The 25,415-nt window shown below is 39.7% G+C and overlaps 1 protein-coding gene across 1 annotated transcript in view; it reads left to right on the top strand.

Moving 5' to 3' along the window:
• Positions 1-25,415, top strand: part of LRRC2 (leucine rich repeat containing 2) — a 198,285-nt gene that overhangs the window by 99,693 nt on the left and 73,177 nt on the right. Inside the window, exon 4 of the mRNA XM_036751543.1 lies at positions 6,961-7,117. Coding sequence (XP_036607438.1) covers positions 6,961-7,117 — 157 coding nt within the window. The remainder of the gene's footprint in view (positions 1-6,960; positions 7,118-25,415) is intronic.

Genomic DNA, 25,415 nt, shown 5'->3' with positions numbered 1-25,415 from the left:
AGAGTTATACAAGGGCTAAATGTCTGCAGGATTTCAGTACAGCTTTAGATTTGGTATTGTGGAGTTAGTGCTAACTTTACACTGGTTTTTCTTCTAAGGACTGTATTATCTTTCAACATTCTATCATTTGCATCAACTAACTCATTCATTCAACAAATATTAAATAAATAAATTGGGGTATTTAGGTGCCTGAGTGATTAGAACTCTGGACTTGGAGTCAGGCGGTTGCTGTTGAGTTGTTACAGTTACCTGACTGTTTGTGACTCCATTTGGGGTTTTCTTGACAAAGATACTGAAGTGGTTTTCTATTTTCTTCTCCAGCTCATTTTACAGATGAGAAAACTGAGGCAAACATGATTAAGTGACTTGCCCAAGGTAACACAGATAGTAAGTGTCTGAGGCTGGATTTGAACTCAGGGAGATGAGTCTTCCTGATTCCTGGCCTGGCACTCTAACCACTGTGCCACTTAGCTGCCCTAGGAGTCAGGAAGACCTGAATTCAAATGTAGCCTTAGATAGTTACTAGGTGTGTGACTCTGTACAAGTCAGTTAACCTCTGTTTGCCTCATTTTTCTCATATATAGAATGGGGATAATAACACTTGCCTCATGGGGGTCTCATGAGCACAAAATGAAATAATAATTGTAAATTGCCAAGCATTGTGCTACGTAACAGGAATGCACAGATGCTGCCCTCAAGAAGCTGACATTTTCTTCAGAGAGATGGTACACAGAGAAGTTGATACAAATGTTACATGTCTCCAAAACTTGCACATTAGGTTGAGTCCCCGGTGGAGTGACTGTGCAAAGTTCAAGGCACTGAGCTGGTTTGTACTCTTAAAACCATAGCTCTGAAACCTCTAACAGGGCATTCATGACCTTTACTCCAGTTATTCAGACAATATAATTAGCTCAAAGAAAAGGCACTTAGTGAAATAATACGGCATGAAGAAGAGTAAGAAAACATCCCCCCTATAAACCTGTGGTACAATTCCCCTAACTGCTCACAGCTGTCACTGGGAAGAATACACATATCGAAAGGCGTATGTGGCAGAGGCAGCTCACACCTCTAGCACTGCAGGTCTCTAACTCTCTTCCTCATCTTTTGGGGGTCCTCTCCCCCCGGGCGCTGAATCTCTTTTCGGCAGACTCTTCAGTTGTGCTCCCTGGGTTCTTTTTCTAGAGTTCAGTTCGTCTCCACAGCTGGACTTCTCTGATGAGGACCCCATCTCTGACTGGGCAAGAAGCTCTGTATGAGATGTCTCTGGTGATGAAGAGGGAGAAGATTCTTCAGAAGTCCTATTCTTCCATAGCTGGCTTTCTCTTCAATTACAAGGGATGAATATCTCTCACATCATAGCACTTCTGTCTTGATTGATTTCCCAGAGAGTATTTCTTATCTGTAGACCTGGCTGCCTTTTTAAATGTCAGCAGGGGTGTGGCTGATCCTTCAAACATTCATCACAACTGCCCTATAATTCCATCAGATTGAGGGAGGAAGTTTTTTCTTATCACCCAAAATAGCAATGAAATAGAAACACTTCTTTATCCTTCCTTTATGAGCACTGAATGGGTCCTTCCCAGTTTTTCACCCTTTACAACCAAGCCACTCAGGGTGGGAGTTATTTGCACATTCACACACTGTATAAGAGGGAAAGGGTTGGTTCAAAATTTAAAGGAATTATATCCTTTGATAAGGTGCAAATGCAACTACCTTAACACCTCATTCTTTTATGTTACCTGCCAATTACATCCTGTAATTTCATCAAGTGGTCTGGTGACACACAATTGGTTAGAGGATCCCTGATAAACCCTTTTTCCCTCTGTACAAAATATAAACAAAGTAATTTGGAAGCAGGGCTACTAACAAAGGGGAGAAGGATCAGAATAGACTTCATGTAGGTGGTGGTACTTGAATTAAATTTTTGCTTAGAGAACTACAGTCAAAATGGAAGATAGTGACCCTGACCTTGTTACTTACTCAACAATAATAAAATGAATGCCCAAGAAAATTAATGTTGAAGTTTATAGATTAAAATTATTGATCCAAAATTTTCCTGTGCACAAACTATTTCTTGGCGTCTGCATTAGCGCTTTCAACCCATTAGAGTTGATCTTGGAGGAGATATAAAGCCTTCACAATTAATTAAGTAAAGGAGTGACAGGGTCAGACATACTTTAGGAAGAATACTTTGGCAAGTAAGTGCAGAATGTAGAGACTTGATTCAGAGAAAATAATTAGAAGTCTCTTCCAGTAGCCCAGGCAAGAATTGATGAGGGCCTGAGCTAGGGTCATGGTCATAGGAGTAGAGAAATGATGCCAGCTGCCAAAGATATTATTATGGAGGTAGAAAATATAAGATTTGGCAACTGCAGAGATATATGGGATGAGTGAGAGAGTAATATCACAGCTACAAACCTGGGTGATTAGAAAGATGGTGGTATCTTTAATGGAAATAGAGAAGTGGGAAAGAGGAATGTGTTTGGAAGGGTAAAAAACAGGAGTGTACTTGAGCAGTTCAAATCAAACTTGAACCAGCTAAAAGAAGCCCATTGTTAAATTTTCTAGGTGAACACACACTTCAGAAATTGACAAATACTGCAAACCAGTGATTAGTGTGTTTTGTTGACCATCTAGCCTAAAGAGGGTTATGGTCAAAATGTTATTGATGCAGATTATCACATTATCACAAAGTTTATCACATATTTTTTTTTCTTTTTGGAGAGCCAGAGCATTTACTAGTACAGATAGTTTTATCAATTTTGAATATGTTGAGTTGAGATGCCAATGGGACTTCCAATGTGAAATGTGTTAAAAAGCAGTTGGAAATGTATGATTAAAGCTCAAGAAAGAGAGACTCGGACCAGAAATATAGATCTTGCAGTCATTTGCATAGAGATGATAATTAAGCTCATGAGAATTGATTTGTTTACCATATTAAATGTGTGTGTGTGTGCATGCGCATGCATGCACACATGTTGAAAAAGAGGAAGAGAGAGAGGGAAGGAGGGAAAGGGGGAGGAAGAAAGGGAGAGAGAGAGAGACAGAGACAGAGAGAGACAGAGAGAGAGGCAGAGACAAAGAGAAACAGACAGAGACAGAGAGAAACAGACAGAGACAGAGAGAGACAGACAGAGAAAGAGCGACACACAGAGAGACAGAGATAAAGAGATAGAGATAGACAGAGACACACACAGAGAGACAGAGCAAGAGCGAGATAGAAGAACAGAGAGTTGGAGAGAAAGAGACAGAGAGAGACAGACAGCATAAAAGAAGGCACAGGGCAGTCTTCTAGTACACTGACAGGATGTATGCAAAAGAAGATGAACTAGCAGAGAAGAATGAGGAGCAGATAGACAGGTAGGAGGAGAAACATTAGTAATCAACATGACAAAAATCTGAGAGGAGAGAATATCCAGGAGGAGAGTATGTTCAAAAGTACTAAATGCTGCAGAGAGCTTGAGAAAGATTGAGGACTGAGAAAAACCCATTATACTTGTCATCGAAGAGATCATTTGTAACTCTGGAGAAAGCAGTTTCAGTTTAGGGGTAAAGTTAGAAGCCAGATTGCCGATGGAGGAGGGAGAACAGAGAAAGTGGTGACAGGGACAGAAGAGAAGGAATAGGTGTAAGAAGAGTAAGGCATAGGGAGAGACTAAAAGATAGAAGGTCACAGTCAGATGGAAGAATATCAGCTTTGGAACACTGAATGGGATGAGAGGAAGTAGAGACACCGAGCATAGACGCCTTTTTTCAAGGAGTTGGCTGAAAGGACGTAGAGCTTCATAGAGGGTTGTGTGAGCCTCTTTTTCAGGATGGATGTGTTTGTAGAGAAAAGAGAGGAGTTAGCAGATAGGAAGAGAGTGAAAGTTGATGAGAAGGAATGATCTATCTATCTATCTATCTACCTATCTATCTATATGTATATGTTTCTCCTCTGGTGAGAAGGAAAATCTGCTGAATGAAAAGGTAGGGAGTGCAATCAAGGGCACATTTAGAGGTATGGAGAGAAGGGTCACTTCATTGAGGACTGGAGTAAAGGAGAGAATAAGGAATGATGTATAGAGATGTGAAGATATAGAGATGAGAGTAAGATATAGAATGGGAATTGTTTTTTCGATAAAATATAAAATGAGGTCCTTGGCTAACAAGGAAAGGGAAAAGGAAGGTGTGAGACAATTGAAGAGGGAAAAGAAGGTTTGAAATAGACTCTATGGGAAGTTGAAAATCAGTTAGAGAAGGGAAAAAGGATGATCGATCTTTTCTTAATTTTTCCTTTTTATTATTATGAACTTGAGAAAGATCAACAAAGATGAAAATTCTCCCCTACAAGGAAGAACAGAGAGAGGGGGACTGAATATGAAATATGAATCTTCGTTTTGTACAGCTTTTTTTGTTTGATATATTTCAAATTTAACATGATAGTTCCAACACGGTCCTGCTTGTTTGTGTCCCCTTCTTAAATTGTCTTTTTTACTTGCTTTTATTTTTAATAATCTAGTGATGAGCAAATTTCCGTCCTTTTTAAAAATATCATTACCTCACTCTCAACTTTCTTCTCCCCTAAATAAAAACTCTGCCTTATAAAAATATAGTCATATAAAACAAATGTATACATTGGTTGTGTCTGCAAATTGATATCTGATTCTACACTTTTTTTCCTAAGAAATGGGACACAATCAGTTTTCTATGCTTGTGATGGAGCTTGGCATTGCTCATAGTTCTTATACATTTCATAATTGTTTTCCATAGTTGTTATTCAGTAATTTTCAGACATGTCTGACTCTTCATGACCCCATTTGGGTTTTTCTTGGCAGTTAGTGGAATGGCTTGCCATTTTCTTCTCCAGCTCATTTTACAGATGACAAAACTGAGGCAAGCAGGGTTAAGTGACTTGCCCAGGATTACACAGGTAGTAGGTATCTGAGGCCAGTTTTGAACTCAGAAAGATAAGTCTTCTTGACTCCAGGCCAGGCACTGTATCCACTGCACCATGCAGCTGTCTTCCTTTTTAATGTTATAAACGCTGCATAAACTGCTCCACTGGCTCTGCTTACTTCACTCTGCTACACTTCATAAAAGTCCTATCAGATTTTCATCATTTCTTATTGCAGAAAGATAGTCGATTACATTCATATACCATAGTTTGTCCAACCTTCCCCAGTCGATGGGCACTTGCTTTATTTCTAGTTCTTTATTACAACAAAAATGATGCTATTTGTCCAGGAGTCCTTTCCCCCCCAAAAGGGTTACATAGTGAGGCGAGGGCTCGGTTGAGATTAAAAGCCATAAATTTGTAGTGCATTCAGTTTGGCTTTGCGATTTCTTTTATTTAGCAGCCCATGAGTAGGAACAGAGGGAGAGGACATTTGGGATAATCCACAGTTGGAGTATGACAAGGCATTAGCCTAGAGAAGAAGAGGGTTTGAGGGGAACTAGGGGTTCAAGAACATAGAGCAGTGTGGAGTTGAACTGGCTAACTGTAGAGTTCCGATTCAGAAGTGCAAAAAATGAGGTTAGAGCAGGGATGATAGATCGGGAGAGTGCTGAGGGGAATAGAGACTGCAGGTTCTTTTGAGAACACATAATAGGTTTAAGGGACAGAGAGAATGTTTGGAGATCAAGTGTAAGATTGAAGCACAACACTTTGTAGGTGATGATGGGAGCAAGGATGTGGCCCTCCTTGTCTGTAACTGAGCTTGAGTAGAAGGGTTAGAATGTTTGAGGAGGCACTGACATGATGTCCCCAGGAAAAAGACAGGAGTTAAAGTAGAGAAGACAACTGTAAGTAAAGTACTAAGTTCCTTATGAAAGCAGGGAAAATGCCCTGGGAGGCCCAATAGAAAATTGGTACTAGGATCTTGAATTTGAATGGAATGCAATATAGAAAATGTGGAATGATGGCAGCAAAGAGATATTCTGGAAATGGCATTGAGGATCAGAAAGTATAACAACAGCCCCTCCAGGATCAGTATGTTGGAGACAATGACACGAAGGGCAGTTAGTGGTAGAGAGGAGGCTAGGGCTGCATCTCTAGTGTGAGTAAATGGAAGAACTCTTACAGGAAGAGAAGCTAAAATAAAGGTTACTTATGGAAAAGAATTCTAGCGGGCACAGTAGAAGAGGCTGAAGTGAGACATGGAATGGGTACAGTTGTGTTGAATCAGGATAAAAGAATGGGGGGTAGGGGTTGGGGAAGGATCTAGATTATATTTAGGCAGTTGGTGATTCACCAACACAGGGAGGAGGCAAAGAGGAGGTGGTGTTAGCCATTTTGGTTGATTCCCAGGTGCAAGCATTAGTGGCCCCCTTGGTGTCAATGGTCTCTACAATAAAATGACTTGTTCTAGGTTACTCAGTTAATAAGTCATCTTCTAGGATTAGAACACAGACCGCTTGACTCTTTAGTGTTCTTTCTTTTACAAGTACCCTATAAAGTCAACCTCTTTCTGCTGTTTGGAGCTATTGTCACATAGATCAACAGGGACATTTATCAAGTGTGTAATGTTGAGAAAAATGTAGCGAAATTATAGAAACTTCATTAGTGACTTAGGAATATAATTAAGGGAAAATGTATAAAAATCATTAAAAGCATTAAATTACTATAATGTAAGATGAAGATTTTACAGTATCTCCCTCTGCTCCTCCGCCCCAAATTCTTAATTTCACCAAGCAGCTGATTTAAAAAAACATTGTCTCTTCAATGTGTTTTTAAAAGTGGACAAATCTTTGAAACTACAGTAAATGGCATCTACGATCCTCTCATGCTTTATTTGGTAAATGGCCATGCAGATGCAACTTTAATAGTTAACTCTTTTGGCAACATACTGTTTTATTTGACCATGGTATATATAGTTTGTGTATGTATGTACATACGTATACATGTGTATGTACCATTACCAATGAGCACCACGTTACACACTTGATAGTTATGATTCATATAATTTTGTTCCATTTTAGGAACTTCCAGATTCCCTCCGGGAACAGACCCATCTGAAAGAATGGCACATAGAAAATACCCTGATTCAGACTATTCCTACTTACATTCAGCTCTTTCAGTCGATGAGAATTCTGGATTTGCCAAAAAACCAAATCACGCATCTTCCTGCTGAAATCGGTATGTACTTGAGCTACTGCAGTTTGGCCTCTCCTTAGGGGTGAGCAGACAATTAAACCATTCTATCTTCTTTGGGCGGAGGCTCTGCAGCCTCTTCCTTTAGATTACTGTTTTCAGAGAGTGAGTAGGCTACTCTTATAGATTTATGTATATCATCCACTTAGGTCATTATCTCTTATTCAATTCTCCTTAGTTTATAAGAAATGGATACATACCTGTGGTTCAGAGGTTTGATGGCCACACTGGTCCTTTCATTAAACTGATCCTCTCTCTCTATGTTATAAAGAGATTTCTCGACCTGGAATCATAGACCTAGAAACAAATCCCATCTCCAACACTTACTAGCTATGTGTTGATGGGCAAATTGTTTGACCTCTCTGAGCTTCTGTTACCTCATCTGTAAAAAGGGGGTAATAATACTGGTAGCCTGTAACTCACTGGGTTGTTGTGAAGCCCAAATAAAATAATGCACATAGTCAATAGTAAAAAAAACCAAAAAAACATTTACTAAGCACCTACTATGTGCTGGGCACTGTGCTAAGCACTGGGGATGCAAATTTTAAAAAGAAAGTCCCTGTCCTTGAGGAGTTTACAATCCACGGAGGAAGACAATACACAAAAAGAAACTGAAAAGTGAGAGAGACTCAGAGAGAAGGTTCCCATCATGGAGCATGATAGAAAAATCAAAGAAGCCCCAAATGAATGGAGCAGGGTGGGAAATGGGACATCTGAATCATAAATCACATTGCCCATTTTTAAGGGATATAAAATGCCAGCTATCATCACTATTTCTATACAACTTGTCAGATTACCAAGCTTTTCTTCACAACAACCTTGTGAAATAGATTATATAAGCACAAGGTTTTTTTTTTAAATTTACAAGTTGGGAAACAGGCTAAGGTAAGTTTTTTCTCACGCCAGTTTGTAAGTAAATGACCTGGGAATAGATCCCGGGGCTACCAGCTCCAAGTCCACTGCTATTTCAGTTATAATAAAGGAATAGCATTACAGTAATAATACCCGTTATAGGGTTTAAGTTGTAACCAACAAACGTTATGTCTGAGTGCACCTGTCTAATTTATCACGACATGGACAGTTCATCAGGCTGGATTCTTGGTGAGGCCAGAGTTACGTTGCACTCGTTCTAATTCTCTCTATTGACTGTGGACTCTTTTATACCTATAGTCTTATGCTAAGATCTCTCCTAGCCTACAGTGCAGGTGCGACCAACAGGAAGTGCCAGAACCTTAGCCACCCTGGTGTGATTTTCAGGGACTACAATTTTTAACTGAGGCATAGAGAGTGAAAAGTCTTATCGCAGGAGAGTTTGGTCAACGTAATAAGGTTTAGGGGATATGACTTTTGTTTGGAGCTTTGATTTTATTTGAGGAACTACCATTCTGCCTCTTCAATGGATGCAAACATCTCCAGAAAATAATTTTGTTTCCCTATGCACTGATTTTTTTCTTCAGTAAAAGGGACTTCGACTTTCATATCAAGGGATTCCTTGATGGGTACAAACAACTCCATGGAGTGGGTCTTAGTATTTGGGATGATTTGATTGGCTTAAGCTTTTGTGAACAAAAACTATCCTTTGGCCTAAGTATATAAAAGAGCACAAATACATCTGTCAGACTCATTGTGTGTGATGTGAATTCCTGAACTGTAGTCTTCTGTAAGAATATAAAGAGTTCCCAGACTAAAGATTAAGTGCATGATCCTGGAGCTGGAGAGGGAAAGAACTGAGACATGATGCAAAGGAGTAAAGCCTGGACTTTGCCCTCTGATCCTAGTATGAGTTCTTTGGATTGTACTTATCCAGTGCAAAGGGGGTTATCTTTATAATTTCCTTTCTGGGGTATGAGAATTAACACAAGTGTTTAGCATAGTATTATTTTTTAATTAAAGTATTTTGTTTTATTTATTTATTTTAATTTAGTATTAATTAAAATATCTATTTATTTCATTAGACAGAATCTTCTTTCTTACTTTACTCACTTTCTCACTTTCCTACCCCATGCCTCTCACAATTGACAAAAGAAAACCAAAATCCATTATAAATATAAACATAGGCCATCAAAATAAATTCCCCCCAAAACTTTTTCCCTCATTTTTCCTTCTGAGTCTTTCACTTTATTTCATAAGGTGAGCAACACATTTTATTATTACTCATTTGGAATTGTGGTTGGTCATTGCTGATTCCATCATATTTATATACAATAACTTGTTTATTCCCTGATTTGTGGCTATCCCCTTAGATTCCCATTCTTTTTTAACGTAGTTTTATAAGATTGGGAACTGCGGTCTGTGGGTCTGTGGATAGAAGGTAGAAAGGAGAAGAGAAATATACAGACATATTTGTAGACTGTGTTTGCTTTTTAAGTATAGAAACACTAAACATGTGAAGGTTTACATGTGGTATTGAATTATTTGACCATGGTCAAAAAACAGATAAATTCAATTGAATTCAATCCGACATTTCTTTTTTTTTCCTTTTATTGTTATTGTCATTCTTTTTTTAAAATAGAATTTTATTTTTTCCCCCAGTTACATGTCAAGGAAATTTTTAGCATTCATTTTTATAAGATTTTGAGTTCCAAATTTTTCTACGTCCTTCTCCTCCCTTCTTTTGAAAAGAGTAGGCAGTTTGATATAGTTTATATATTTACTGTCATGTAAAAATATTTCCACATTACTCACAGTTTGACATACAAGGTAGTGTGCTAAGTTCATTCTATATAAAGAGGGGAAAAAGTCCTTGCTCTCAAGACACTTACATTTCGCATAAAATCAACATACATTCCCTGCCATTTCTACAACGATAATGGCAGAGAGTTAGAAAGTGGCAAAACTACTTAGTTCTTAAAATGTTTACAAAGATTAATTTAATTGTCAATTCTTATAATATCATTTTTTTCAATAATGGCTAATGAATTCATATGTTGTTGGAGAGATCACATATATGTTGCTAATTCTTCCTATAACTGAAAATGGAAGATGTAAAGAAAGTAATGCTAAATATGAGGATGTCTCCTTCGAAAGGCAGAAGGAAAAGTAGAGTTGGTTTCATCATGAGAATTAGCAGAAATGTAATTTCATGGTATACTTGGTCATCTCATCTTGAAGTGCTTGGGATGAGACTGGGTAAAGAGGCTACCATGAAGATGGTTGGAGTTATACAGTGTGCCATAGTGGATAGAGTACTGGTTTTGGAGTGAGGAAGACTTGTACTCAAATCCTGCCCCAGACACTAACAAGCTGCGTGGCTGTGAACAAGTTGCTTCACCACCATCTCAACCTCAGTTTCTTCACCCGTAAAATAAGGATAATAATAGTACCAAATTCACAGGCTAATTATAAGGATCAAATGAGATGACATATGTAAAGTAATTCACGGACCATAAAGTCATATATAAATGACCTATTAAAATAATTGTACCTCATGCAACACACAACCGATGCAGATGAGGAAGTGAAGAAATTAGATGGAGAACCTAAGAGTCTGCAAACTAAGCCAACGCATTCATTAATAGTTGACTTCATTGAGAAAGTAGGCATAAGGAAGATGATGAAAACTACATTGGAAAATATCATATGGGATCAAGAAATGAAAGATGTCAAAACCTACTGAGGAGTTTCACATCTGTAAACTAGGAATGCTTTCTGCTATAAGAGAACTGGTATATGTTGTATGTAGCAAGTTTTGAGCAACAGCCACTATAATAAAATGAGCCATTCCTTAATAGAGAGGAAATCACTGGTTATTGAAATCAGGGTCTTTCAGAAGATCCTAATGTATTGACACCAGGTGAAAAATGAGGAGATATCTGAGCTGAACTCTCTCCTTACGTGGACATTTTGTAATTCATGGCCCCACCCTGCAATCAGAGATGCAGAGAGTTGCTGCTGTTTGTCCTTCATCCTCTAAGAGGACCATGACGTCAGGCAGGTGATGCCGTGATATGTAAGTGAACTGGATTTAAGTGAGGGAGGGTTGTGAAAAGTCACCAGCCTCACTCTCTCCTCCAGAGCCATCTGGGTCCAGTGACCAGATACGGATCAGGTCAACTGGAAATAGTTCAGAATGGCCTTTTCAAGCTAAGATCTTTAACAGATGCAGAGAGTATTGGTGAAGTGGCATACTAGAGTGGATAAAATCTTACAGGATGATGAGGTTATCCCAAACAACAAAATTATACATAGCTAACAGACAAATATAGCTGCTATACTTTCAAGATGCTAGCAATAATTAACACATGTAATACATAACACATACCATCATAGGCAATCCCATGCAAGCCGTACATACATTGCATGGGCAAATAGTATCTTTGTCTTGCTACATGTATGTCTACTTCCCTAATTTCTCCTACTATCTCCCAAGTTAGTGTTGTTAGCAGTCATTTGAGGCTAGAACAATAGGTATAGATCAAAATTTTTGGCATTGATACCAGAACTGGTTGATGAGTAGATCATAATTTTCATTAAAGCTACAGTCCTTAATTCCTAAATCTCAACTTATTGAATTTTTAATTTTTATAAGTTGTCACTGTATTCTAGCAGTCTTTAGAGCTGAGGTTCTGGCTAGGGATTTGCTTCATTGGTGTTTAGCTTCCCAGTCTTCTCCCAACTTAGATCCCATTCAGTCCTAGGAAAGATTTTTGTATTTCTTCACCAGATTTCTTTACTTGGCACAACACCTTCTGAGCTTTCATCTGGCTCTGACAGACCTTTTACAGTTGGTGGGTAGTCTCTTTTCCTTTGAGTTTGCTAGGTAATTAATTGGCCATTCTTTGTTTCCTTCTGTTTATCAAAGAGTCTGACGTCTATAGGTAATAGATGGTTCCAATCAATGGTCTTCGTAGGTTCTCACCACTTTCTGGGACCATTTTATAAACTGGCAAGTTGGATAGTCTCTTAACAACTTGATATAAAGTAAATTTCACTACATCTACTAATCCCTGTGTTATCTTAACACCCAGCTTTCTCAGCAAAGCTCTTTTACTTTGAGGCAGTTCTCGCCTGTGTTCCAGACTCCTATAATCCAAATTAATGGCTGATGCAGCATCTTCTAGGGGCCTGAGTATAACATCCCTGGCCAGCCAATCCCCAGGAATAACATGGTAACTGAGTTGACATCAAAGTTAAGACTAGGGAAATTAAAGAGGTGGAGGCTAACAAATGTTGTAGAGTTGGTCTTGAGGACCAGGTATCCATAAGAATCTTTTTAATTTGTGAAATTAATAACTTTTCATTTGTTACTGTAAACTATTCCCTCCCCCATCCTATAAGCCCTTTTAATTCTCTATAGTAAAGTCCTTTTGAATCACTTAGGACACAAACATGCTTTTATCAGGCAACAGAAGAGAGGTCAAATGAAGTACTTGTGGTCTTCCTGAAGAGGACATCAGTGAGCCAGATTTCTGGGGGACAAAACACTTGGTGTCTGGGGTATTGGGGTCCTGTTGTACACCATGGCACCAAAAGAAGTAAGCCATAATTTCTCCTTGGTGGGGGGAAGATTGTTGTTGGGGTGAGAGGCTCAAGGCAGATGGAACTAACTGGGAGGACAGTGCAGGTGTGGCAAGTCACTCACGGAATGAGAAATTCTTGACCTGGGGTTCAAGGGAGGGGCATACTACTATTAAATGTTTAACAAGGCTCTCTGAAAAGCAGAACATATTCAAGTTTCATCTGCATTATTAATGCTTCCTCCATTATTTTCTCACTTCCAGATAATCAACAGAATAATAAATCAAGCCTTGACTTGAAATGTTTGCTAATTTCCATGGTGTAAATACTCAGACTAAAAGAAATTAACACTTGGCTTTCTCTAGGCAGTTTTGAGTTGGCTCTAGCATACCCCTGTGCTCAAGCGGTCTGTGGAGAGATTTCAGGGGGACCATGATTTATTAATACATTGCTGTTCAGTTGTGTCTGACTCTTTATGACCTCATTTGGGCTTTTCTTGGCAAAGATACTGGAATCGTTTGGCGTTTTCTTCCTTTTTTTTTTTGAGGAGGGTAAGGCAGGGCAATTGGGGTTAAGTGACTTGCCCAAGGTCACACAGCTAGTAAGTGTGTCAAGTGTCTGAGGCTGGATTTGAACTCAGGTCCTCCTGACTCCAGGGCTGGCGCTCTACTCACTGAGTCACCTAGCTGCCCCAGCATTTTCTTCTCTAGCTAATTTTACAGATGAGGAAACTGAGGCAAATAGGTTTAAGTGATCTGCACAGGTCTAGTAAATGTTTGAGGCCAGATTTGAACTCAGGAAGATGAGATTTCCTAACTCTAGGTCCAGCAATGATACACTGTGCCATCTAGCCACCTCTGTGTGTGTGTATGTATACACGCACACACACACACAATATATATATATATACACACACACACATATATTATACACTCATATACATATGCTCACATATATGTTTACATAAACATATATGCATAGATAACTATCTTATCATTCTGTGTTTTTATTTTATCATTTAAAAACATTCTGAAAGGACTTCACCAGATTGTCAAGAAATCTATGATACAATAAAGGTTAAGAAACCTTGGTTTAGGTTTATGCTGGGGAAAGAGAGCAACTGACAGACAGATAAGTCTTTGAATGTACTGACAGATAGGAATATACCTCTTTGGATTCCCTACAATTCTTTCCCTGGTCATTTTTGGAAGGGAAATGAACTATTTTTAGGGATCAAAGCTTCAAATGAAATTTTACTTTTACACAGAAATCATTATTCCATCGAAGTCACGTACCCCGTGGTTTCCTCTCCCCCACCCCGATAACACAGAACCAAGCAAACGAATGAGCAGCCTCAGCAGTGGGATGCATTAGTTTCCCTGCAATCCTTCAGGCACATGTACTGCGAGTAAGACATTCTTTAATGAGCTAACCCTTCTTGCTGTCGAAGCCAATGTTCAAATTGAGGCTTAAAAAACAAACTCCATTTCCTAAAGGAAATCAACCTGAAGGGAATGTTTACCAGATCATCTTATCTGTGTCTGGATGCCCTCATATGTGTACAGTATATTCCTCTTTAACAGCTTCGGATCAAGCGAAGATGACCACTGGAGCCGAACGCCCCTGGTTTCACAAAGCTACATTAATTTTCAAATAGTAGTAGAGATAATAGGGTCCCATTGTACCTGCTGCTCACTGTGAGTCTGTTGCTTGTAAAAAGGCCTGAAGCCTGGAATGTGTTACAGCTGGCAGTCTGTGCTGAAATGCCTCTAGACTGGCGGGGAAGTAGGTACGTGCTGTCCAAATTGAGAGATGGGCAGACAGAGCTGAACGTGGGGAACCTGACTTTGTTGTACTCGGTCCCCAGCTAAGTACAGCCAGACAGGACTATTAGTCCTTTCCATTTTTAAGTTTGGAAACCCAACACTTTCCCTTCTGTTTCTTTCCAAAAGATATTTAGATCTGAGTACTTCTCACTCTCTCGCCATCCAACTCTTCCCACTATGTACAGAGGAGAATATATTTCCGTAATAATACAGTTAGTCTAATTTCATAACAAAAATTAGTGAAATAGATTTTTTTCCTAGCAGTGAAAATATTCCCGTTCTGTCATTCACTATTTCTGCGACCTGAGACAGTTCACTCAGACTCTTTGGGTCTCAGTTTCCTTATCTATCCAATGAGGGGCCTGGGTTAGATGATCTCCAAGGCCTCTGCTAGCTTCTGATCCTACAATCCTGTGTGTGACTTGCACTCCTCACACAAAAACAACTTGGATAGACAGGCAGGCAGTATCGCTGATGGTCTTGATTCCTAACAAAGTTGACTAGTATACTCTCTTGACCCTATAAGGTATGAGCAGAGGTTAATGAAATCAAAAGCCTGAGCAAAACATTCAGTGACATTTAGGGTAATTATCTGTACTTTGGCCAATTAACTTTCTCCATTTTTTTTGTTTTTTAATTAAAAAACATTTTAATTTTAGGTGCAGGTGAGGAAATGGGGTAGCGATGGTGGCACAATTCACATTAGTTCCATTTTAGTCATTTTGTACGTTGGTTCTCTCCTCTCGGGGCATCCCCTTTGGCAAGGATACTCTTTGATGTTCCTCTGTCTGAAAGCATATCTTCCCTGAGCCATGATTACATTTGATTCGAGCTATTCTGACAGAATCAACACTGCACCCTGTCAGTCTGGTTGAACTTGTATCTGAGATCATGAGTTTAAGCCAAGGAAGAAGTCTACACCCACTTATCAGTTGATTAAAGCAGTTTGTTGGCAGGGTTTTCAGCAGGATCTTATTTTCTTTGTCTAAAGCTCCATCTGGCCCCCAAATATCCAGTGATGCTGTGAGGCTCAAAGGAGATGATAATGAATATAAAGCACTTTGCAAACGTAAAATCAATATGTAAATGCCAATCATTTATTATTATTGCTATTATAGTCTTAACCTGGCTATTACTAGGCCTGTAGTCAGGTGATGAGCTGAACTCAAACAATGTTTATAGAGCGAAACAGAGGTCTATTGGTAAATGTTTGACAACTAGGCTCTCCAGAAGGAAAGGAAAAATGTATGTACACACACTTTTAAATTTAATCTTCATTGTTAATATGATATTAAGTCTAGACAATCAATACAATAAATCAAACCCTGGTTTATAGAGATTTCTAGTTTGTGAGGTGTAAATGTTCACATTGAAAATTTAATGATTGGCTCTGGCAAGTTAGGGCTGGTTCCAGCAAACCCATGGGTATATCTCGGCTAGAAATTTGCTTTAGAGAAAAGGTGGCAGAGCATTTAGTTAGGTGACAGGAGAAAATGTTGTTTAGTACTGTAGCTCACTTCAGAATCTGGGTTATTTATTAAATCAGTTTGGCAATTTGCTGTCCATGGCAAAGTAACACAGTAACAGGCTACCCGAAGGTGCAGGATTTTGTACAGTTTTTGTTCGCATGATTCAACAGATGTTATGATCCTAAAGTGATCAGCCTTTGTCATCACAGAGTTCATAGTATCACAAAGCAAAGCAAAGCATTATGGGATATTCTAACCATAGTACTTTAATGGGAGATCTCTCAAATGAAGACGTATCTTGAATTTATTTTTTTTTAATTTAGAGTATAATTATATGTCAATCAGATTATAGAATTATGGGTCATCTTACCTAGTCACCATTTGTCTTGGTATGGGAGTCTTTCGTGAACCAGAGTGAGGTTGCAAGCATCCAAAGGGAGTGATTTCAAAGAAGAAAAAGGGTAGATCCCCATGAATGATGGCATCTTGAGTCATGAAACAGAGACATCAGGACAGAAGAATGTTTCTGGTCACAGAAGCTTGTAATGGTCAGGTCTTCAAGGCTGCAACAGACAAGGCAGCAACAAAGAATTTTGCCTACCAAGAATGTAGTAGTAGCCAGAACTTTTTCTGTGCTTCTTGGATAGGACCCCATTTTCTATTTTAGAAAAATAGTCTTTATTGATATCTTCTATTTTACATCATGAAAATTTTCTCCAGAATTCCTCCCTTGCCACTCCAGGAGAGTAACAAATAGTATTCTTTAACAAAAAAAAAGAAAAAGGAAAAAAATCAGTACAACTGATCAATACACTGAAAAGGCTAAAAATAGAGTTGAGGCTATCCCTGAAGAGAAGAAAGCTTGTTGTTCTAAGGAGGAAGCAGTTTCTTGACCTCCAGGGAATGACATAATAGAGCCACAGGAAATGTCAGTGGAGGGAAAGATCACTTAGTAAGAGTCAGAGGAAGGTCGAAATGGTGTAGGAGTTGGGGATTTGTGGTTATTGAGGCAATTATCTGTCAACATCATGTTAACAGTAGAGAGATCCCTTGTACAGGTGTCCTTTTCCCTTCCTTTTTTCTCTGTAGATCACTCTCCCACTCTTTACCTCCTGGTGAGGCTTGTTTGTTCCTTCTCCATCTCATATACTTTTATTTATGTTTTATTATTTTTTTTTTCTCATGGAAACCTCGCTTCCATTTCCTTATGGAACACCCGATTGTCCTTAACAACTGGAGAACAGAGAGGTATTCTCTGGGTCCAGTAGCTAGTATTGAAAAGTTCTAATTGCCCCACCCCCATTGTCCAGCTAGCTTAAATGCAGAGACCAAAAAACCCAAATAAAATGTAAACACAATAAGTGATCAAAGGCCAGTATATGTTGCTGCGACATCTCTCTGTTCTTTTTAGGTCTAGGTGATGTCTGTGTTATGTCACTTTAGATTTTAAGTCATGAAATGGTTAGTCATAGGATTCAGAGTTGAAAAGGACCTTACAGAACATCAAGTCACCTCTGACCCGTTTTGCAGATGAGGAAACTGAGGCCCAAAGTAATGAAGTGACTTCCTTGGGTCACACATGCATTAACAGAGTCAGTATGAAAACCCAGGTTCTCTGGGGCTCTTTACAGTACATTCTACTCCCTACACAGAGCATAGAAGTTGCTCAGTAAACTCAATAAACCTTTCCATGTTCCTTTTTCATTTATGGAGATGCATTTAAAATTATTTTACAAAGTTTAAGTATGAAAAAAAATTTAAAAACCGTTTTCTACAGTCAAGGAGGAAACACGGCAACATTTTTGTCTTGTAAAGTGTAAAAGAGGCAGTTTATGTGGTATGTGGATAGAGCACTGGACCTGGAGCCAGGAAGCCATCTTCAAACGCTGCCCCCAAAACTTTCTGGACAAATCACTTCACCTCAGTTTCCATCTGTAAAATGGGAATGATAATAGAGCCTACTTTCCAGGGATGTTGCAAGGATCAAATGAGATGCTCTTTGTAAAGTATTTCACAACTCTCAGTGTTCTAGAAATGCTAGTTATTGTTAATTATCATCATATGTGATGGATGCTAATAGTATCCAAGGCAGTGACACAGAGAACCAGAAAAGTTTGGTTTTCTTATGAAAATTCCAGCCATAGGAGATCCACCGGTTTACCAAGGCAAAGCTTTGGAACAAATCAGAAGCAGTGTTTAGGTTCAATTTTTATGATGTGGAAAGTTAATTTCATCAATGAACAAGAGGGAGCTGCTCACCTAGAGAGACTCCCCTTTCTATGACACTACAATGCTTACTTCTGGGAATGCTGTGAAATAAGCAGTGCTACCACACTTATTGCAGAGAGGAGTGATGAGATTTGCTCAGTGATACCCGTAGTAATTATTACTTTATCTTTGTGACCCTAGACATGTTTCTCAACCTCCCTTGGCTTCAGCTTCTTGTAATACCAGCCACACTGGCATACCCAGGACGGCAGCTAGTGTGGGTTCTTAGATCTGCTTTACTAAAGGAAAAATAGTTGTTTCGGGGTCAATAATCTTTTTTAATTAAACAGAAAAAATACCAACAGATAGGGCTCTGCTGCCTGAATCAAAGCTATACATCCACCACTAAAGCGAGAGAGCCTTTACCTCTGAGGAGGAGTACGCAGGGGAGCTCTGAATATACAGCCACTCAGAGTCTTGATCAGGGAATCACAACATCTTTCTCATAAGTGAGCCCCCAAAGCAAAAACCTCACCTCTCACAATATATATTCTTTAGGCTTGTGCCTAATTAGAAATTAACAAAAGATATGTAAGCCTTCCTATAAGCAAGCAAGCTTCCCTTAGTGGACTCCACACGAAGCCTATTGATGGGTGGTAAGATCTCATTCCCCATTAACCTTGCATTCGTCCTCAAGTTCTTACCTGCCCATTATATAGGCTGAAGGGGCTTTTACCGGCAACTTTCATCAACATAATTCCCGTGATGATATAAAAGAGATACTACAAAATAAACACATCATGAGCTAGATACATAACAAAATACGTAACATAACAACTCATTACCAGAGTGGCCACACAGCCTTAAACAAACACAAAGATATATAACATCATTCTTTGGGGGTCAAAATCTTTGGGGAGTAAGCAACCAGCTCCTCCTCCCTCTATCCAAAACAAAAATGTCCAAGCAAAAGTTCTCTTCGGGGTGTGTCCTTCTCCCCATGCTGCCACTGCAGGCTTCCATCCTGGCACTCTCAGGTGTGGGCATACTTTAATGAGCAAAGTCCCAACACAAACAACAAAAGTCCACATAAAGTTCTCTTGGGGGTCTGTCCTTCTCACACTGCTCCAGCCCCTGCTTCCAAGTCCCGAGGGACATCTGGGCAACAAAGCCATCAGGGTGGGTCCTCGGGGGTCCACAGCACTTCCCCTCACCCACCATAGGCAACTCCACTTTCCCCCTGGATCCTAAACTGTCCCAGGAGGATGCAGCAGAAAAGCACACTCAGTGCCTTGCAGCAAAGTTTTTATCTTGCAACGGCAGCTGAATTCCAAGCCCAGGGGTTCCTCATCCAGTAGGAGCTGGCTGCTCTTGACTTCTGCCTGAGTCCTGAGGCAGGCAGCTCTCTGTTCCCACTCTCACCTTTCCAAAGTTCTCAAAAAGGCAGTTCTTCACTCCTGCTGGGTCAGTACGCAGGCGGTTCTCCATTCCTGCTCCAGGGCTCCATCCACTCTGGTCTGGGTTTTGAATAAAGTACCGTCACAGGGTATTCACCCCTCCAGCACAGTCCAGAGCTAGGCTACTCCACTTCAGGCTGGGCTCTGGCCATTCCCACCTCCCACAGGCTTGTTTTACTCCCACAGCTGCTGCTCCAAACCTCTCTACTCATGAGTGCTAGAGGAGTATGGAGGGGGAAGGAGAGGTTATCTCCTAGGGGCCCTGCTCTGGGCACCCAGGGAACCACTCCTGTCACTGCTACTTGCCTGTTTCCCCTCAGGCTGCTGCTGCTCCTGGGGATCCACAGAATCATAGCCACCAAAACTTGGAAACAATGACTAGCATCCCAGTCCCCATGCTTTCCTTTTAGTTTATAGATCCTGCCGACTATGCCATATGCACTAGCAGCCATCCTGAGTATGCCAGTGTGGTTGCCATTACATTTCTTCAACTGTAAAATGAAGGGGATGATCTGGATGACTGCTCAAGTCCCAAGGCATAGCGGAGGCATGCTTTGAACCAGGTTCTCTGACTTCCAGTCCACTGGTCTTCCTAATACACCACACTATCCTCCTATAGGATCATAGATTTAGATCTGAATGAGACTAGGAAACTCAATTAAATTCTCTCTTATTTTCCTCATCTTCAAAATGAGGATGACAGGAGCATGTACCTCCCAGTGTTGTTGTGAGAATGAAATGAGATAATGTTTGTAAAGTGCCTCGCAGATCTAAGGGTGCGATATAAAAGCTACCTACTATTATTACTGCTTATAATCATCCAATCCAACCAAGTTCATTTCTTTTTTTTTTTAAATTTATTTATTTAACATATTTAGTTTTCAGCACTGATTTTCACAAGAGTTTGAATTACAAATTTTCTCCCCATTTCTGCCCTCCCCCCCACTCCAAGATGGCGTATATTCTGGTTGTCCCGTTACCCAGTCAGCCTTCCCTTCTGTCACCCCACTCCCCTCCCATCCCCTTTTCCCTTCCTTTCTTGTAGGGCAAGATAAATTTCTATGCCCCATTGCCTGTGTATCTTATTTTCTAGTTGCATGCAAAAAAATTTTTTTTGTTTTTGAACATCTGTTTTTAAAACTTTGAGTTCCAAATTCTCTTCCCTCTTACCCTCCCCAATAAGTCAAGCAATTCAACATAGGATACATGCGTATCATTATGTATAACCCTTCCACAATACTCATGTTGTGAAAGACTAACTATATTTTGCTCCTTCCCAACCCATCCCGCTTTATTGAATTTTCTCCCTTGACCCTGTCCCCTTTCCAAAGTGTTTGTTTTTGATTACCTCCACCCCCATCTGCCCTCCCCTCCATCATCCCCCTCTTTTTTATCTTCTTCCCTCTTCTTTCCTGTGGGGTAAGATACCCAATTGAGTATGTATGGTATTCCCTCCTCAGGCCAAATTTGATGAGAGCAGGATTCACTCATTCCCCCCTCACCTGCCCTCTCCCCTCCTCCCATAGAACTGCTTCCTCTTGCCACCTTTATGCAAGATAATCCACCCCATCCTATCTCTCCCTATCTCCCTCTCTCAATATATTCCGCTCTCATCCCTTAATTAGATTTTATTTCTTTTAGATATCTTGCCTTCATCTTCAACTCACCCTGTGTCCTCTCTCTCTCTCTCTCTCTCTCTCTCTCTCTCTCTCTCTCTCTATATATATATATACACATATATATATATACACATATACATACATGCACATTCACTTATATATACATATATATACACACATAAACATATATATATATGCATATTCCTTTCAGCTACTATGATACTGAAGTCTCATGAATCATACATGTCATCTTTCTATGTAGGAATGTAAACAAAACAGTTCAACTTTAGTAAGTCCCTTATGATTTCTCTTTCTTGTTTACCTTTTCATGCTTCTCTTGATTCTTGTGTTTGAAAGTCAAATTTTCTATTCAACTCTGGTCTTTTCACTGAGAAAGCTTAAAAGTCCTCTATTTTATTGAAAATCCATATTATGCCTTGGAGCATGACACTCAGTTTTGCTGGGTAGGTGATTCTAGGTTTGCATCCTAGCTCCATTGCCCTCCAGAATATCGTATTCCAAGCCCTTCGATCTCTTAATGTAGAAGCTGCCAGATCTTGGATTATTCTGATTGTGTTTCCACAATACTCAAATTGTTTCTTTCTGGCTGCTTGCAATATTTTCTCCTTGATCTGGGAGCTCTGGAATTTGGCGACAATATTCCTAGGAGATTTCTTTTTGGGATCTATTTGAGGAGGTGATCTATGGAGTCTTTCAATTTCTATTTTGCCCTGTGGCTCTAGAATATCAGGGCAGTTCTCCTTGATAATTTCTTGAAAGATGATATCTAGGCTCTTTTTTTGGATCATGGCTTTCAGGTAGTCCAATAATTTTTAAATTCTCTCTCCTGGATCTATTTTCCAGGTCAGTGGTTTTTCCAATGAGATATTTCACATTGTCTTCCATTTTTTCATTCCTTTGGTTCTGTTTTATAATATCTTGATTTCTCATAAAGTCTCTAGCTTCCACTTGCTCCAATCTAATTTTTAAGGTAGAATTTTCTTCAGTGGTCCGTTGGACCTCCTTTTCCATTTGGCTAATTCTGCCTTTCAAGGCATTCTTCTCCTCATTGGCTTTTTGGAGCTCTTTTGCCATTTGAGTTAATCTATTTTTTAAGGTGTTGTTTTCTTCAGTGTATTTTTCAGTATTTTTTTGGGTCTCCTTTAGCAAGTCACTGACTTGTTTTTCATGGTTTTCTCGCATCCTTCTATTTCTCTTCCCAATTTTTCCTCTACTTCTCTAACTTGCTTTTCCAAATCCTTTTTGAGCTCTTCCATGGCCTGGGACCAGTTCATGTTTTTCTTGGAGGCTTTTGGTGTAGGCTCTTGCACTTTGTTGACTTCTTTAGGCTGTATGTTTTGGTCTTCTTTGTCACCAAAGAAAGAATCCAAAGTCTGAGACTGAATCTGGGTGTGTTTTCGCTGCCTGACCATATTCCCAACCAACTAACTTGACCCTTGAGTTTTTCAGTGGGGTATGACTGCTTGTAGACTAAAGAGTTCCATGTTCTACATTTGGGGGGGGATGCGCCAGCTCTGCCACACCAGCACTCCTCCTTCCCCAAGAACCCCCAGCCCGGACTGGGCTTAGATCTTCAGCAGGCTGTTGCACTCCTGCTCTGATCTGCCACTTAATTCCTCCCACCAGGTGGGCCTGGGGCTGGAAGCAACAGCAGCTGTAGCTGCCCCACTTCCGCTGCCCCGGTGACGGTAGCTGAACCACGAACTCCTTCCACTCCCGCAGCTTTTCCCACTAACCTTCTCCGCTGTGTTTGTGGGTTGAGAAGTCTGGTAACTGCCGCAGCTCACTGATTCAGGGCGCTAGGGCCCACTCCGCCTGGCTCCTGGTCTGGTTGGTCTGAGCCGCTCACACTGGGCTCTGTTCTGCTCCGCTCCCAGCTCCCAGTTCCCAGCTCCGTGTGGGATAGACCTCACCCAGAGACGATCCAGGCTGTTCTGGGCTGGAGCCCTGCTTTCCTCTGTTGTTTTGGGGGTTCTGCAGTTCTAGAATTGGTTCAGAGATTTTTTTTTTATAGGTTTTTGCTCATGCTAGTCCCTGCTTTCCAGCCGCCATCTTGGCTCCGCCTCAAAGTTAATTTCTTAAAAATTTATTTTTTTTATTTTTAGTTTACAACACTCAGTTCCACAAATTTTTGAGTTCCAAATTTTCTCCCCGCCCTTCTCCCCCCTTCCCCCACAAGATGGCATGTAAACCAATACAGGTTCTACATTTACCTTCACATTAAACTTATTTACACAATACTCAAGTTGTAAAGAATTATTACAACCAATGGAATGAATCATGAGAAAGAAGAAGCAAAACTGAAAAAGAAGGAAAAAAAAGAGAGCAAATAGTTTGACTCAATTTGCATTCAGACTCCATAATTCTTTCTCTGGATGTGGACAGCTTTTTCCATCATTAGTCTTTTGGAGCTGTCTTTGAACCTTGTCTTGCTGAGGAGAGCCAAGTCTGTCAAAGTTAGTAATTACAGATACCATGTGTCTGTATTCATGTATAATGTTCTCCTTGTTCTGCTCCCCTCACTGAAGTAAATTTTTTTTTTTTAAATATAGACAACAAATTTAATGCTTAAAAACTCTAAAAATCATACTCATTGGAGACAGATTTTTAATATCATAAAAGCATGTTTCTTTTTTTTTTTTAAAAAGGTGTTTTATTTATTTTTAGTTTACCACACATGGTTCTACATAGTTTTGAGTTCCAGTTTTTCTCCCCTCCCTCCCCCTTCCCTCCCTAAGACGGCATGAAGTCTCATATAACTGTCATGTATAACTTCGCATTGAATTAATTTATGCTCTAGTCAAGTCGTGGAGAAGAATTTTGACCAATGGAATGAATCATGAGAAAGAAGAAACAGAATCAAAAAAAACAAAACAAAACAAAAAAAAAAACCCCAAAAACAAAAACAAAAGAGAAGCAGAAAAGGCGAGCATGTAGTGTGCCTCAGTCTGTATTCAAACTTCGCAGTTCTTTCTCTGAATGAAGATAGCATTCTCCATCGTGAGTCCCCTGGAGTTGTCCTTGCCCCTTTAGGTTGCTGAAAGAAGCGCAGTATGTCAGGGTTGGTCCTCACGGAATCCACATATCTGTGGCTGTGCACAACGCTCTCCTGGCTCTGCTCCGCTCACTCAGCATTATGTCGTGTAGGTTTTTCCAGGTTGTTATGAAGTCTGCATCATCCCCATTTCTTATGGCACAATAGTATTCCATCACCTTCATATACCACAGCTTGTTCAGCCATTCCCCAATTGATGGGCATCCCTTTGCTTTCCAATTCTTGGCTACCACAAAGAGAGCTGCTATAAATATTCTTGTACATATGGGTCCTTTTCCCGCTTGCATGATTTCTTTGGGATACAACCCTAGAAGTGGTATTACTGGGTCAAAGGGTATGAACATTTCTATAGCCCTTTGGGCATAGTTCCACACCGCCCTCCAAAATGGCTGGATCAGCTCACAACTCCACCAGCAATGCAACAATGTTCCAATTTCCCCACATCCTTTCCAGCATTTATCATTCTGCTGATTTGTTATTTTAGCCAATCTGACAGGAGAGATGTGGTATCTAAGAGTTGTTTTGATTTGCATTTCTCTAATCAGCAGCGATCCAGAGCATTTTTTCATATGCCTGTAGATAGCTTTAATTTCTTCCTCTGAAAACTGCCTGTTCATGTCCTTTGACCATTTCTCAATACAAGCCATTCCCCAATTGAGAAATGGTCAAAGGATATGAAGTAAATTTCTAAAGGCAAGGCAACTAAGATCCAAATAGGAAAGTGCCTTGGCCAAGGTCACATACTTATGTAGCAGAACTGAAACTGTCATTTAAGTTCTCTGACTGCAGAGTCAACTCCCTTTCACAATATCATGTTCCTTTAGTCTCCTTGATTCAGCCTGATCTAGCACCTACTTCAAATGATTATTCGTAAGTATTAATTTGTTTTCAACAATTCCTATTAGCTTAAAATAACGCTTATGATTTACCTTTTATATTAGTTTTATGAAGTTGGCTAAAAATAATATCCAAACTTCAGAATAAATGGAACAGAGGGAAAATTTATTCAGGAAAATTTAGTCCTAGTCACATGACAAGTGAGTTACAGAAATACTTCACATTTATATAATAGTATTTTAATTTTTAATGCACTTTTACATGTATTATTTTATTTTGTCCCTTGAAGTAAGTAGGGTGAATATTATTATCTTCATTTTTTTTTGACTAAAGA

Source organism: Trichosurus vulpecula, chromosome 1, assembly GCF_011100635.1.
Source record: "Trichosurus vulpecula isolate mTriVul1 chromosome 1, mTriVul1.pri, whole genome shotgun sequence".
NCBI lineage: Eukaryota > Metazoa > Chordata > Mammalia > Diprotodontia > Phalangeridae > Trichosurus > Trichosurus vulpecula.
The sequence above is the reverse complement of the archived record's forward strand: the minus strand, read 5'-3'. Positions and strand labels throughout refer to the sequence as shown.